The sequence below is a fragment of the Balaenoptera acutorostrata genome, chromosome X (genome assembly GCF_949987535.1).
Source record: "Balaenoptera acutorostrata chromosome X, mBalAcu1.1, whole genome shotgun sequence".
NCBI classification, from domain to species: Eukaryota; Metazoa; Chordata; class Mammalia; order Artiodactyla; family Balaenopteridae; genus Balaenoptera; species Balaenoptera acutorostrata.
In genome coordinates, this window is record NC_080085.1 from 41,605,341 (window position 1) to 41,621,767 (window position 16,427).

General features: G+C 42.0%; 1 protein-coding gene across 2 annotated transcripts; it reads left to right on the forward strand.

The window, feature by feature from the left end:
• Positions 1-1,505: 1,505 nt before the first annotated feature.
• Positions 1,506-15,809, forward strand: RGN (regucalcin). Of its 2 annotated transcripts, none has more exons than XM_007183639.3 (7): positions 1,506-1,686; positions 3,518-3,698; positions 5,530-5,712; positions 12,327-12,542; positions 14,054-14,185; positions 14,548-14,702; positions 15,384-15,809. In XM_007183639.3, the coding sequence occupies exons 2-7, from the start codon at positions 3,530-3,532 to the stop codon at positions 15,432-15,434; spliced, it is 906 nt and encodes a 301-aa protein (XP_007183701.1). In that variant the 5' UTR covers positions 1,506-1,686; positions 3,518-3,529; the 3' UTR covers positions 15,435-15,809. The 2 variants fall into 2 exon arrangements, with proteins under 2 accessions (XP_007183701.1, XP_007183700.1); XM_007183638.2 differs by lacking the exon at positions 1,506-1,686 and adding an exon at positions 3,186-3,288.
• The last annotated feature ends 618 nt before the right edge of the window (positions 15,810-16,427 follow it).

Here is a 16,427-nt window from a genome sequence, read left to right on the forward strand (position 1 = left end):
CCGTAAACTGAACCGAGATTGCTCCAACCGTCTCCTGCCTGCCTAGAGCCTTGTGCCTTTAGGCATTGATTTCTGGTTCTTCCTCCTTAGTGAATTAAAGGAAATTAGAATGCCACAATGATTGTGATTTGAGTGCGATTTGATAGTGCAGATGGCAAAGAATGGGACATTTGATTGAGAGATATAAATAATGAGGTAACACTGACCTTGGATTCAACACATACAATAAAATGCATAAATCTCAAGTGTGGCCCTGGATGTTTTTTTTCTTTTTGAAAGCAGAGATCCCTTCTTTCTTTCTTTCTTTCTTTCTTTCTTTCTTTATTTATTTATGGCTGTGTTGGGTCTTCGTTTCTGTGCGAGGGCTTTCTCTAGTTGTGGCAAGCGGGGGCCACTCTTCATCGCGGTGCGCGGGCCTCTCACTGCCGTGGCCTCTCTTGTTGCGGAGCACAGGCTCCAGACGCGCAGGCTCAGTAGTTGTGGCTCACGGGCCTAGTTGCTCCGTGGCATGTGGGATCTTCCCAGACCAGGGCTCAAACCCGTGTCCCCTGCATCGGCAGGCAGATTCTCAACCACTGCGCCACCAGGGAAGCCCCTGGATGGTTTTTGACAGTACATACACCTGTGCAACTCACGCCTCCATCGGGATACAAAACAGCTTCATCACCCCAGAAAATTCCCTCAACTCCCCTTCACAGTTAATACCTGACTCGCATCCCCCAGGAGCAGACACCGTTCTGTTTACCTCCCTCCCTTAATTTTATTTTTTAATGTTTTAAACTTGTGGGTTATTTAGAGAGAGTATGGATGGTCAGGTGGCAGAGCCAGGAATGCATTTAGGCTCTCAATGGAGAATGTGAAACTGAGTACAGTTTAGGAATATTTATTCCACAGGATTTTTTTTTATTGAGGTATAGTTGATGTAAAATATTACATAAGTTTCAGATGTACAGCATAGTGATTCACAATTTTTAAAGGTTATATTCCACTTATAGTTATTATAAAATATTGGCTATATTCCCTGTGCTGTACAATATTTCCTTGTATCTTATTTATTTTATACATAGTAGTTTGTGCCTCTTACTCCCCTGCCTCTACCTTGCCCCTCCCCCCTTCCCTCTCCCCACTGGTAACCACTAGTTTGTTCTCTATGTCTGTGAGTCAGCTTTGTTGTGTTATATTCATTAGTGTGTTGTATTTTTTAGATTCCATCTATAAGTGATATCACACAGGATTTGCCTTTCTCTGTCTGACTTATTTCACTAAGCATCAAATAAAGCCTCTCCTCTTGCCCCACCAAAAACATTTTGCAAGAGTTGGCCTCCAGTTGACTCTTCTCCACTAGGAAAATAGGATTTGTTTAATCGCTTGAACTTTCCTTTTGAACCTGTTTGTGTTTAACCGGACCCTCGACCCAATCTCTAGGTGAGGCATTTGGATAACTTTTTTTGGTTAAGTCAGAGATTACCTTTAGCTATCCGACCGAACTCCAAAGCTTAGGTTCACTGGGCTCCAAGCCTCTGTCCCACCTCCCTGCCCCGGCGGGCTCTGCTGGATTCTTCCTGCCGAGGAGGAGGGAAGGCGTGGAGGGAATCGGTTTCCACCCACAGCCCCGGCCGGGTGACTCTCCACCGCGGGCCCTGCTCTGCCACCTGACCTCCGAGCCCCCTGCAAGTCATCAGGCTGGTGAGTGCCCTGCTCAGGCCGGCCTCCCCGCCCCCTCTCTGGAGAGGGGACATCTGGCGACAGCCAGCCCCATCCCCAAACCCGTGCGGCTGAAAGGAGACCGACCCCCTCTGCCACCCGGGGACCCGCGCCCCGCGCGCGCCCCACTCGGCCGGCCGGGGCTGGGGAGGAGGCGGGCGCAACCTTCAGCTTCCCCGGGGCACCCGAGGCCGCGGCCGCGCCGCCAGCCAGTACCGGGCCCCGCGCCCGCACAGGTGGCCCGAGCAGAAAAGGGACATTTGCCAGACACCCCCTCCCCCCGGCTTGCACCACGGAGCGTGGGGTTAAAAGTTGCGATTGCAAAAGTCCCGCGTCTGATCTTGGGCCTTATCTCAGATTGACAGCAGGAAGGCCTTTAGAACCTCTGCCAATTTTTAACAGCCAGTGAGGACTGCAAATGCTACAGCGCTGGCAGGCAGCATTTGAGGACGATTTGAGCTGTGTTTCTTTAAAAAAAAAACAAACCGGTTTATCGAAGGTAATATTAAACCAAAGATTATTTTCCCCTATCATTAATTTGCCCATCCATGTGTAGGACCAGTGACTCCAAATCAGATAATTGTCAAGGAGAAGGGTGAAGATGCAGGCAGTTTTGATCATCATCAGGACGCAGTCTGGGAAAGAGAGAAGTCTCTTGAAAGTTGTCTCTTTCCTCTCCCACGTGGGTTTCTTAAGTAAGGATTTTTTTCTTTTCTGATAATTTTTCTCTTTCTTCTACCTGTTCGCTGGTCACAGCCTCTGGCCTAAAGTCCCAGAATAGAATGTTCCTGCCTGTGGAGTTCAAGACTCCTTGCCAAACTGGCATGGTGCCTTCCTAGGCAGCAAGAAATAGCTGAGGGGCTGTCATTCCCTACAGTGGTGCCCCAACGATGTCCTTTTCTCCCCCCTTTCCATTGTCTGAATTTGAAAATGGATGTTATAGAGAACAGACTGGTGGTTGCCAAGGGGGAGGGGGCTGGGGGAGGGATGGAGTGGGAGGTTGGGATTAGCAGATGTAAGCTTTTATATATAGAATGGATAAACAACAAGGTTCTACTGTACATCACAGAGAACTATATTCAACATCTTATGAAAAACCATAATGGAAAAGAATATATTTAAAAAAGAATGTATATACATACATATATATATGTATAACTGAATCACTTTGCTGTACAGCAGTAATTAACACAACATTGTAAATCAACTATGCTTCAATAAAAAAAAGAATATGGATGTTATTTCTACTTTAGTGTATTATCACTGATGAACTGCATTTCTAAAAATGCAGTTCAGAAAAGTGCAGAGCAGGAAGATTGGCCTTTGGGCTGTCAGAGAAGGCAATCAACACCATGCACGGATGGGAAGGGCAGCAGGAGAAGGACGCCCAGAGGGCCACCAATGAGGGAGTTTCCCACCCCCTGACCCGCCTTGGGGGCTTGGGTGCTGGCATAAAAGCAGCCTTGCCTTGTAGAAGCAGCCAGCTCTCTCTGGGGGTCACTAGCGCCAAGGTGTGGATGTTGGAGTGTTGCTTTTTTTCTCTCTCTTTTTAAGAGAAACCTTGAAAAAAAAAAAAAAGCACTGGTAAGTTGATTGAAGATCTCTTGTGTTATGCCCTATCAGCTCTTTCTTCTTTTTTATCTGTCTCCTCCTGCCACATTGCATATTTTGTTCTGATCTGGGGAAAGTGTGTCCAGCCTTTCCAGTTCTGATTTTAAAAACTCAATCTGTATTGGGATCTTACCAGCGTCTTAGGTGTTTTGCTGAATTTGCTCCATGCAATGACATTTCACTTTATCTCTGTTGTCTTCAGTAAATCTCCCCCATGACAATGTCTTCCGCTAAGATTGAGTGTGTTTTGCGGGAGAACTGGCGCTGCGGTGAGTCTCCAGTGTGGGAGGAGGCATCCAACTCTCTGCTCTTCGTAGACATTCCTGCAAAAACGGTTTGCCGGTGGGATTCGCTCAGCAAGCAAGTGCAGCAAGTGACCGTGGGTAAGGATGAAGGATGGGCTTGGATCTGCCCAGACAGCCATCTCATCCCTGGGGAGGGGCGGTCACCTAATGTGTCATTCCTCCGGGACCTTCTTGTTAAAGCGTACTGAATATGCTTGAACACTGTTGGATTGTCATCTTTTCTGTGTCCCCCACTTTGACCCAGGAGTAAAATCCGGATGGTCAATACTTTCCTCTTCCCCTGCGGGTGCCGGGCAACGTTCCCCATTGTGTTTTGGATGGTGAGTCACGGTAGGATCTTTCCTTAAAACCTTCAGTTAACAGCCGTGAAAGTTGGAGACCCCGTTTGTGGCACAGCAAAGGTTATCTACCTTGAGTCAGGCCAAGGCCTTAATTTGCAAAAAAATAATAATAATAATAACAACAGATATATCCCCTCTTTGTGCAAAGAGGAGCTTTTGGACTTAGAAAGCATTAACCGGGACTTTCTGTTCACTGTTCGAAATAGGATTCACAAAGGAATTTCGAGTGCATTGGAGTATGATTCTGTTAATGGCGCTGTGATTTCCCATGGAGGGGTTTATCACATTCTATGGCCCAAGGGTATGGGCTTGACAAGAGATAAAGAAGTTTCTTCTTTTCATTCTTGTGTTCGTGGGAAAGAGATACCAGGAATTCCTGTGACCTCAGGATGCTCTCTCTCAACCCAGAACTGGGGATCTTTTTTTTTTTTAGATGAGAGGGAACAGCTTTTAATTCACTCACGGACATGACTGTGGCTAGAGGCAAAATGACTGTGACCCGCTGTGATCAGACTTGGGGGAGGGACCCATCACCTTCCCTAGTCTCTCTTTCCCAGTATGCACACATTAGGGATATATTCCTACCCCTAATCTTCAAAACAAAAACAAAACAAAACAAAAAAACCCCCCAAACCCTGGGAAGGGCTTGTGGTGTCCACAGTAGCTTAAAAGCTAACAGAAGCCTCAGGCCACAGGTTCGGATCCCTGATGAGGATATGACGCTCCTACTAGTGTCTTGCACATACCCTGGGACCCTCCACGGCTCGAATCAACTTCTGCACAGGGCACCAAGCGTCTTGCACTGAATAGATGCTTAGGAAATGTTTTCACAATAAAGTCTGTCAATTTGTTTCCTGTGAGTACTCACCATGGTAATCAATCTCTCCACTTAAAAAAAAAAAGTTTCCTTATACGTGGAAAAATGTTAAACCCAGAAAACCTAAAATTTAAATATACAAAATATAGTAGTATAAGGAAGACGTGATTTTTTAAATCACTGCATCTACATTTCTATTATTTTTTAATCATGCTTACTTCCAAAAAGGATTTAAGAAACAATTTTCAATTCAATACATACAAAATAGGGTCCCTTTAAAAAGACAAGTCCTAATTTAAAAACAAAAAAAAAGACAAGCCCTGTACTTGAGGGAGAGAGAGATGTCATAAAACCCAGTTCCTGGAACTAAACACAGTTTGTGTCCCTGCATTTCCTGAAGATCGGGCAAACTGAGCATCGCTTGCTCTGTGACAACTGCCCTGGTTTACACACCACCCCCTTAGGAACCTCTCCTCTGAACTTGCTGTGGCTTGACTTCTCTGCTTCTCCCGCTAGACTGGGAGCTTCCAGAGGAGTTGGGTTTCGTTCATCTTTCCATCCATGCTGCCCGGAACAGCACACAGAGCTCATGCTCAACGAATATACTCGGTTATGTAACCGTCACTATTCAACAGAGAGGAGGTAGCACTCCCCTTGCCAAAAAAGCTGCAACCTCTTAGAGATGCCGGGTGGCGTGATGGACACAGTGTGACTACTGGCTGCCCTCTGACTGCTGCTTTTACCTCTGCAGATGCCCCAGTCAGCTCTGTGGCCCTTCGCCAGTCAGGAGGCTACGTCGCCACAGTTGGAACAAAGTTCTGTGCTTTGAACTGGGACGATCAGTCAGCAGTTGTCTTGGCCACAGTAGATAAAGACAAGAAAAACAATCGATTCAATGACGGGAAGGTGGATCCCGCTGGGAGATACTTTGCCGGTATGGTTTATCTTTAGCACCTACTTACTGAGCTTTGGGGAAGACCAGAATATGACTTACAAAAGCCTCACAGCTGCAGTAGTAAAAGAAGTATTCGTAACAGGTCTTGGGTTCTTCTTTTATTATTACTTAAGTCACTTGTATCCAAAAAAAAAAAAAATCCCATGAGAAAAACTTCATAGATATCCCTTTCAACTGCTGTCTCTAGCAGACTAAAATTTGTATTGTATTTTCGTAGTTTAAATGAGTTTTAAGATAAAGGTTGTGTTGTGGTTACTGTTTAAATTGGAAATAATTTCAAACTTTCAGAAGAAGAAAGTAACAATAGTACAAACAACACCTGTATAGCCTTTACCTAGACTCACCTATTGTCAACATTTTGTTCCAACTGCTCTCTCAATACATAAACATTTTTCTCCAGGATCATTTGGAAGTAAGTTGCATATATCATGTGCCTTTACCTCTAAAATACTTCAGTGTGAATTTCCCAAGAAAAAAATGACATATTCTTACATGACCATAGTACAGTAATCAACTCAAAGAAGTTTAACATTATGACAATTTTATATGATGTACTATCTATATTTCAGATCTGTCAATTTGCCAAATAATGTCCTTTATAGCATTCCTTCCCTCCAGTACAGAATCCAGTCTAGGATTATGTACTGCATTTAGTTGTCATTTCTCTTTAATCTTCTTTCATCTGGAATGGAACATAGCCTTTCTTTGTTTTTTATGACATTGCCATTTTTGAAGACTACAATCTCACCCAACTCTCCTCTTTTTTAACAGAACATTCCTCATGTTTTTGCGTTTGTCTACTGTTTCCTTGTGATTAGATTGATGCTACATATTCATGGCTGGGATCACTGCATAGGTGCTGTTCTGTCCTTCTCGGGGTATCCCATCTGGATACCATCTGTCCCTCATTGGTGATGTCAGTTTTGATCACCCAGTTGAGGTCTTAGATTTCTCTGCTGCATAGTTAACTATTTTTAAATTGCAATTTATAAGCAGTTTGTGGGGTCTGTTAGTGATCTATTGCTGTGTAACAAATTACCCTGAAATTTAGTGGCTTAAAATAACAAACAGGGCTTCCCTGGTGGCGCAGTGGTTGAGAATCTGCCTGCCAATGCAGGGGACACGGGTTTGAGCCCTGGGCTGGGAAGATCCCACATGCCGCGGAGCAAATGGGCCCGTGAGCCACAATTACTGAGCCTGCGCGTCTGGAGCCTGTGCTCCGCAACAAGAGAGGCTGCGATAGTGAGAGGCCCGCGCACCGCGATGAGGAGTGGCCCCCGCTTGCCACAACTAGAGGAAGCCCTCGCACAGAAACGAAGACCCAACACAGCCATAAATAAAAATAAAAAATTAAAAAAAAATAACAACATATATTATCTCACATAGTTTCTGAAGGTCAAGAACCTGGGTCTGGCTTGGCTGGATGGTTCAAGGCTATGTCCTGAAGTTGCAGTCAAGCTGTTGGCTGGGGCTACAGCCTAGGAGGGAGCTGGAGTCTCTGAAGCGGCCTGGAGGATCTGCTTCAAATCTCACTCACATGGCAGGCAGTTGGCAGGAGGCTTCATTTCCTTACTGCGTGGGCCTCTCCATAGGACTGCCCGGGACATGGCTTCCCCCAGAGCCAGTGATGAGAGGCAGAGAGAGAGAGAAAGAGAGAAAGCCCAAGATGGAAGCTACAGTCCTATTATAACCAATCTCAGAAGTGACATAGCATCACTTCTGCCATGTGCTCTTGGTCACAAAATTATGAAGGGGACTAGACAAGGGTGTGAATACTGGGAGGCAGGGATCATTATGCGTCATCTTAGAGGCTGGCTACAACATGCGGAGATACTTTAAGTCCAAGCAAATATCCTGGTCCTCATCAAAATATCTTCCTTAGGTTTTACATTCCTTGATGATTCTCACTTGAAGCCATCTTTATTATGATGGCTGCAGAATGACTTATATACAGATTTAAATGAATTTTAACTCTAGTTTGAAATTAAATAATGCATTTCACATTTAGTTCTCATTTAGCTCCCATCCTAACAACCCTATAGTTAGCCAAAGTTGATTCTAAATCCCTGCTGTTTCCACCTCCCCACTCTGCCCCTCACATCATCAGCCATGCTGTCCTGGCTCCATTCTCTTTCTTTCTTTCTTCTTTCTTCCTTTCTTTCTTCCTTTCTCTTTCTCTCTCCTTCTTTCTTTCACTGCGCTGGGTCTTTGTTGCAGCACGCAGGATCTTTAGTTGTGGCATGCAGGATCTTTTAGTTGCAGCATGTGAACTCTTAGTTGCGGCATGCATGTGGGATCTAGTTCCCTGAGCAGGGATCGAACCCGGGGCCCCTGCATTGGGAGCGTGGAGTCTTAGCCACTGGACCACCAGGGAAGTCCCTCCATTCACTTTCAACATGGAAGGTAAGTAAGATCTGAGCAGGTGGTGTGGATTGTTTCCCATCATCCTGGACTTTACACAACCACAGATCTAGTCCAGGACAGATTGAAAGATTAAAGATGAGAATCCATTGGAAGCCCTTCTGCCAGTAATTTCTGCAGGATGAAGAAATATGATTGGATACTCTACCTCCTGTTGAAGTTGATTTTCTCTCTCCCTTATGGCTAGAAGTTTACAGCTCTGTGGCACTTGGTGAGACAAAATTAAAATGCCCTCAGAGGCCTGAGTTCTTAGCCTGGAGTCCCCAATTCTTAACCTTTGCCCTCTGGAGACCCCTTAAAATTGTAGGCATCAGTGTGCATACATACTGGTCATGTGCATCTGTCAGAAGCACCTGAGAAACTTTTTCTAGAGAGAGTTTATAGCTTTCAGCAGGTGTTGAGAGCTGTCCCTGGCCCAGAAAAGGGTGGGGTCATCTGATAGTCTGGATGGGGGTCTCTTAGTGGTGGGTGGTACCCTGAAGGTGTCCCAACACCCAAGGTCTCACCTGTCTGGGCTCACTACTAGATGATGATAAACCAGGGCTCCAGTTTCTTTCCCACTAAGGAAGAGCCCTTTCTAAGCAGTGGGGGATCCACATTCATGTTCCAGGCATCTCTTTCTGTGAGGCAGATAGTGGGGGAAGGGGGTGGGTGGGGGTGGGATAGAAATAATAGAAACAAGCCCAACTGCCCTATAGCAAAAAAAACAGGGAGGGAGGTCTGGCTTGCTGTTCAGGCTTCCCAGTTTCAGTCCATTTTCCTCTAACTCACCCTTCTTTCAGATGGCGCATGTTATAGTAAATGAGCTTTCCAATTTCTTCATTATGTTAAATTCTGCTCTGTCCTCTGAGATCACACTCAAGTCTAAGTGCATATTCCATGGGCACATGAGAAGAATGTGTATTCTGCTGTTGTTGAATGGAGTGTTCTCTATAAATGTCACTTAGGTCCAGTCTGGTTGATGGGATTCAGTTCTTCTATTTCTTTGCTGATTTTCTATCTACTTGGATCTATTACGGAGAAAGGGATGCTGACATCTCCAACCAGAATTATGGATTAGTGTGTTTCTCCTTTCAGTTCTGACTTTTGCCTTGTGTATTTTGAAGCTCTGTTGCTAAGCACATGCACATTTAGGATTATTATGTCTCCTTAGTCAAGTGACTATTTTCACAATATGTAGTTACTCCTATTTATCCCTGGTAGTTTTCTTTGCTCTAAGTATATCTTGTCTGATACTAACATAGCCTCTACAGTTTTTTAAAATTAATATTTGCATAGGATAGGTCTTTTCCCATCCTTTTACTTTTAAGCTACCTATATCCTTATATTTGAAGTGAGTTTCTTATAGACAGCATATAGTTCTATTTTCAAAAAATTTATTCTGACATTATCTTAATTGATGTGTTTAGATTATTTACATTTAATGTAATGATTGATATGCTTTGACTTAGATCCACCGTTTTATTATTTGTTTTCTCTTCTTTCCCTCTGTATTTTTTTGTTACTCTGTTTCCCCTTTCCTGCCTTCTTTTAGGTTATTTGAATATTTTTTAGAATTCAATTTTAATTTACTTATTGTGATTTTTCACTATATCTCTCTGTATAGTTTTTTAAGGGTTCCTGAATGGATTACAAATGTATAGTTAACTTTTCACAGTCTATCTAGAACCAATATTTTACCACTTCAATTGACAATCACCCATTTATGTCATAGTTGTCTTTATATACATAGATTTAAAATCCCATCAGAAAATGTAATTTTTGCTTTTGATCATCAGAAATATTTTAAGGAACTAAAGGGAAGAATAGTCTATTATATTTATTCATATACGTGCTATTTCTATTGTTCTTTCTTCATTCCTGTTGTTCCTTTTGGTATTTTTCCTTTTGCTGTTTCCCTTCTGTCTGAAAAACTTCCTTTAGCAATTCTTTTAGAGCAAGTCTGCTGGCTATAAATTCTCTTAGTTTTACTTCACAGGAGAAGGTCTTTATTTCACCTTCATTCTTTAAGGATATTTTCACTTGATATAAAATTCTAGGTTGACACATTTTTTTTCTTTCAACAAATTATAAATGTATCACTTTCTTCTGACCTCCACAGTTTCTCATGAATAATCAACAGTCATTGAAATCATTATTCTCCTATATGTTGTATGTATGTCATTTTTCTTTCATTAATCTTAAGGATTTCTATTTAACTTAAGTTTGGTTGTTTGTTTTTTGGGGTTTTGTTTGTTTGTTCTTTTTTTTTTTTTTTTGGCCACGCCACGTGGCATGTGGCATCTTAGTTCCCCGACCAGGGATCAAACCCATGCCCCCTGCATTGGAAGCATGGAGTCCCATCCACTGGACTGCCAGGGAAGTCCCTATTTAACTTAAGTTTTTAGAAATTTGATTATGATGTGTCTGGGTATAGGATTCTTTGGGCTTATCCTGTTTGGGGTTTGCTCAGCTTCTCAAATATATAGTTTTATGCTTTTCACCAAACTTGGAGAGTTTTGAGCCATTACTTCTTCAAATATTTTTTGGCCCTGTATTCTTTGTCCTCTTCTCTAGGAATCTAGTGACACATATGTTAGCTCTTTTGTTGTTGTCCCACAGGTCCTTAACACTCTATATTTTTTTCAGTCTTTTTTTTCTCTCTGTTGATCAGATTGGATAATTTCTTGATCTAGCATCAGATACACTGACTCTTTCCTCTATCATCTCTATTCTGCTATTGAGTCCATCCAGTGGGTTTTTTATTTCATTAATTTTATTTTTCAGTTCTAAAATTTTCAATTGGGGATTCTTTATATCTTCTCCTCCTTTGCTGCTATTTTGAGTTTTGTTTTAAGACTCTGCAGATCATTCATTTGAGCATTTTTATAAGAGTTGCTTTAGTCTTTGTCAAGTAATTCCAACATCTGTGCCATCTCACTGTCTGCCTCTTGATTCTTTTTCCTATACGACTTGAGATTTTCATGCTTCTTTGTGTTGCCAAGTAACTTTGGATTGTATCCTGGACATTTTGACTATTACCTTATGAGATGCTGGGTCTTGTTTAAATCCTATGGAGAATGTTGATGTATTCGTTTCAGTAAGCAATCTGGATGTTTAGGTTCAGATCACAAGTTCCAACTTACTTTCTATTAGGTGCCATTAGGTGCGCCACTCAGTGGTCAGTCTGAGCCCTAGAAGGAGTTCTATCCATTAGCTCCGTTCTCCAAATCTTTAGCATGCTAATTAGAATCAGATCCATGCGTGTACAAACAGATGAGCCCAGCAGATCACAAACAACTTTATGGGGTTGCATTCCTGAACATCATCCCTCTTTACTATCTTCTAGTACTTTCCAGCTTCCTGTAGCTCCTTTTCATTCCTCCAGTCAGAAACCACCCACTTCTATGGCTGTTCTGCCTCCAGGGCCAAGTGGCAGGAGGGGAGAGAGAGAGAGAGAACATGAAAGCAACGGTGTTTGATCTGCCCTTTTGTCCCTGCAGCTTCACTAAATGGAGAGGAATGTCGCCTTCCCTCAGTTTTGATTCCTGTAGTTTCCTGTTGCTGACTACTCTCTGCCTTTGCTACCCTCACTGCAGAATTGCCTGGGGGCTGGTGCATGAGAAAATGGAGAAAAAGGAGTAGAAAATAAGCAGGGGGTTTCTTCCACTCTCTCTCTCTGAGCCGTAGGAGTGTTTTCTGCTCCTTGCGCCAGATCTAGAGGTTTCTCTCGGACCTCTTTCTGCCTGCACCATGGTGCTCACTTCCAAGTTTCAGGCTGGGTTGAGTTCAGGCCAGGACATACTAGAGGATAAAATGCAGAACTCAAGAACTCACCACCAATTAGGTGATACTTCAAATTCTGTGTTCTTCTCTGAGCCGCCTGATAATTTACATTGCAGGATTGTCAAATAGCTATGCCATGCATTTTGTCCAGGTCTTAGAGTTTTGCTCAGTGTGAGAAATGAGGTTGGTGCAGATGTCTGGAACCAGAACCTGTCAAGGTAGTTTTAATTTGCATTATAAGCAAGGTAGTTGTCATTAAAAAAAAAAACAACCCATAGGACCCAGATTGGGATTGTATAATAATTTCCTTGATTTCATCACGGGGAAGGAGTCCTGGTGAGAGAAGATGGTGCAGTGCACGGGCGGGATGCTGTGCAGCTGAGCTCTGTGCTCTTTGGGTTTTGTAGGTACCATGGCTGAGGAAACAGCTCCAGCAGTTCTGGAGCGGCGCCAAGGGTCCCTGTACTCCCTCTTTCCCGACCACCATGTGGAAAAGTACTTTGACCAGGTGGACATCTCCAATGGTTTGGATTGGTCTCTGGACCACAAAATCTTCTATTACATTGATAGCCTGTCCTACTCCGTGGATGCTTTTGACTATGACCTGCAGACAGGAAAGATCTGTATGTACTTTTTCATTATTTTTCTTAATATTGCTGGTATTTTTTTCATATGCCTATGACTAGCAGGCTGCCTCGCCCTTAACCCACTTGAAAAGGTCCTTACTTTTCAAACAAAGAACTGCCTAATGTTATGATTCCAATATTGTAATGATTACACAGACGACTATACTGCCGGTCAAGCCATGGCTCTCAGCACAACTAAATATGGTCACAGTTGGCATAATATGGCTAGGTCCTTAATCCTTTTTTGTGCAATCATCACTAGAAAGAGGCTCACTGTAAAACGGATCCTGTCCTACCAGCTGGTGCTCAAAGGCAAATAGTATACAGCAGAATGGGACAAAAGAACAGAAAATTAGAGTTTGGGGTTGATATTTCTTATTTGTACTTTAGTTAACTATAGGCAAGTACTTAAAGACAAATTAACAACCTTTCAAAATGGAAAAGTAAAAAAAGTAGTTGCAGATTGTTCAACTCCACCAACGGGATCTAAATGAGCCATAGTTGGAAACTGGGAGGGAAGGAGTTATTGGAAAGAATTTAAAAAGGAGTGCTTGAAACTTTCATGAAAGGTGCCAGACCACAAGAGCAAAACCAATCATAAAAATGACTTGAAAAAAATCATGAGTCTCATGTAGATTTAATCAGAGGCAAAATATTCCAGTGCAGATGTTTTGCTTTGAAATATGTAGTGCTCTTTTTCATGACTGTTTTTACCCACTTTACTTACACATGGTTTTAACATTTTTTCCCTTATACCTCAATCTGATTACTGTAATGACCTGGATTTTGTAGTGTAATGTTCCTCTGGATTTTGATGCTTGTTTTTTGTACATTATGATTCCCTTTAAGGCCGTCCAGTTGGTTTCAGAATACCCCTCTTTTCAGAAACAAGCTCTTCTAATATTTAGATAAGGTGATTTTGGAGCATTTAGTTGGGCAGAAACAGAACTCATACACCTTGTTAGTTTTTGTGCATGAATTGTTGGCAGCTCGAACCTGGGCCCTCGGCTGTGAGAGCATGGAGTCCTAACCACTGGACCGCCAGGGAATTCCCCAAAGTAGGCATTTTTGAAAGTAAAACAGCAAAGGTCTAACCACAGACTGAAGTGTATCTGAGGTGGGCATGCAGGGCTTCAGTTCAGGTCCCTCAAAAAGATCTTTTGTTATTTTATTAAGAATTCTGCTTTCTTTTTTCTCTCCTCCTCTGAAAGCTTAGGTAGCTCTGTCTGTACCCAAACTAAAAGGAGTGGGTCCACCCCAAATCCTACAGTACAAATCCTTTGTTGACGGGTGCCCACTCATGTTTCTGGACATTTTTAGAGTTAGGAATCCTCCTGAATCATCCCACCTGTGGTACCCATTTGCCAGACACTGGATAAGCAGAAGTGATCAGTATTTATAATCAACTTGATTGCTCATTGTTTGACACTCAGTATTGAGGGGCCTGTGGTTTTGGGGTGGGTGTGTGTGGTTGGTTTGTCTGTTTGTTTGTTTGTTTTTAACCATAGCCAACCGCAGAAGTGTTTACAAGCTGGAGAAAGAAGAACAAATCCCTGATGGAATGTGTATTGATGTTGAGGGGAAGCTCTGGGTGGCCTGTTACAATGGAGGAAGAGTGATCCGTTTGGATCCTGAGACAGGTAGGCCCACAGCAAAATGAAAAACCCCCTCCATGTCTAGGAAACACCAGACACTAGGGGCCAGAGAAACTTCATCACTAATAAAGTTATATAGAGATATATTCAAAGGTCTCAATTGGATGATTTTGGAAATAAAGGCCAAAGATATAGCCCAAAATGTTATAGTCAGAACTCCTTTTCCTGTAGAGGTAAATCTTTTTTGCCCAGAAGAAATTGTCAGGGAAGGTAGGTGAAATACCTGGGCGAAGTCTGACCTCCAAATCTTCTTTGAACTTTCCTATTGCTCCACAAGGGGTCCTGAAAAGTTGTGCGGGTGGAAATTTGCTAGAGCTAGACTTTAAATGAAATATTTGGTGACCTAGGGAAAAGACTCCGAACTGTGAAGTTGCCTGTTGTTAAAACAACCTCATGCTGCTTCGGAGGGAAGGATTACTCTGAAATGTATGTGACCAGTGCCCGGGATGGGATGGACCCCGAGGGTCTACTGCAGCAACCTGAAGCTGGTGGAATTTTCAAGGTGATCTGGCTATTTCTTTTATTTTGAGGGTGAGGTGGGAGATCTTCGGTTAAGTAACTGAGTGATTGGTGCTTTTTCATACTTCCCAAACACAATTGTATTTGGCATTTAAGCTCATCATGCTAGACTTAAAAACATTTTATTGAGATTTTCTAGACCTGAAGTCCAGGACAATGTGTTCAGCCCACTTTGTACAGTGCTTTAAAATACTTTTTTGCTTCAGTGGTGTTTGAAATTCTATAAATCAGTAGAATAGGCTTGGAAAACCAGTGTTTGAAACACATTTATAAGATTAGTTGATTGTTTTGATGTTGCAAGAATATTTTCAGGTTCTTAACTTTTTTTGGCAGTGAAATAAACACTGATAAGAGTTATAGATCTTTTGAGCTGAAAAGAAATGTAGAAGTCATCTGGCGCAAACCCCTTTCTTAACAGATGGGAAGAAGATAGAAATAAATTCAGTTTTCAATCCTAGTTGTAAATGGTTGCTAGTTGAATTATTATCTATGTGAATAATGGGGTTGGACCATAAATACCTAATCAAAGAGTTCCTTTTTATTATAGGAAACAAAACAAGGATAATAGGTGGCTAAATATATTATTGTGAATCATAAAAATGTTTTTGGAGAATATTTGTGAATTACCTTGTATCAGAGTTTCTCTCTTTTCTTTTTTTAACAGATAACTGGCCTGGGGGTCAAAGGAATTCCTCCCTATCCCTATGCAGGATGAGTGACAGGCCTTCCTTCATAGTGGAGGAGACTTCTTAGAAGACAACTAGAAAATTCTGGTGCTGAAATTTCAGTCTAGTTACAAAAAAAAATGAAGCAATGATATTAATAGGATTAAATTTTTAATTACAATTTTTAAAACATAGAGCATTTTTAACAAGGGGTGACAGGTGGTTTTGATAACATACTATAAGGCCTTCTGCAAAAGTGCTATAGAAATATAGAGGTGTTCAACCGTCAACCAGCCTCTTGATTCTTTGCAAATTGCTGGTGGAATTGGGGGAGGGGGAAGGGACCATATTTGTTCTTTACTCTGCATTCCATACTTACTATACCTAAAGCTTTAAAACACTAATAAATAGTAGTCTGGTAATGACTTGCTATGATTACGTTCCTTTTTATTTTCATCATAATCTTATAAAATATGCTGCAGTGCCGACCTACCTTCGTATTACTTTTCTTGTATGTTATTTTACAAACTAAAATATTACTGGAGGATAAGAATCAAACATTTTGGCAAAATCTATGGTTCCGACTGCCACCTAGTAGATGTAATGTATCACTTTGGAAAGAATACTTTAAAAATAGCCTTATTGAGTTTTAATTGACCTACACATATTTAAAGTGTACAATTTGATAAGTTTGACATATATATACACATTAATGAAACCAACGCCTCAAGTAAGATAATGAATCTATCCACTACCCCAAGACTTTCCCTGTGTCCCTTTGTAATCCTTTCCTTTGGTCCTTCTGTATGCCTGCCCCCATCCCCAGGAAACCACTGATCTGATTTCTGTCACTATAAATTAGCCTTAAAATTGGGTACTGTGATTTCTCCAACTTTGTTTTTTCAAAATTGTTTTAGCTCTTTTAGTTCCTTTGGCCTTCCATATAAATTTTAGAATCAGCTTGACTATATCTACAAAAAAATCCTGGAGCAATTTTAATTGGAATCACTTTAAATCTGTAGAACAATTTGGAGAGAATTGGC

Excerpts from the sequence above, each read along its gene's own strand:
- RGN (XM_007183639.3), top strand. The coding sequence starts at position 3,530 with ATGACAATGTCTTCCGCTAAGATTGAGTGTGTTTTGCGGGAGAACTGG. Across the intron at positions 12,543-14,053 it reads CCTGCAGACAGGAAAGATCT|CCAACCGCAGAAGTGTTTAC; the intron begins GTATGTACTTTT and ends TTTTAACCATAG. Across the intron at positions 14,703-15,383 it reads AAGCTGGTGGAATTTTCAAG|ATAACTGGCCTGGGGGTCAA; the intron begins GTGATCTGGCTA and ends TTTTTTTAACAG.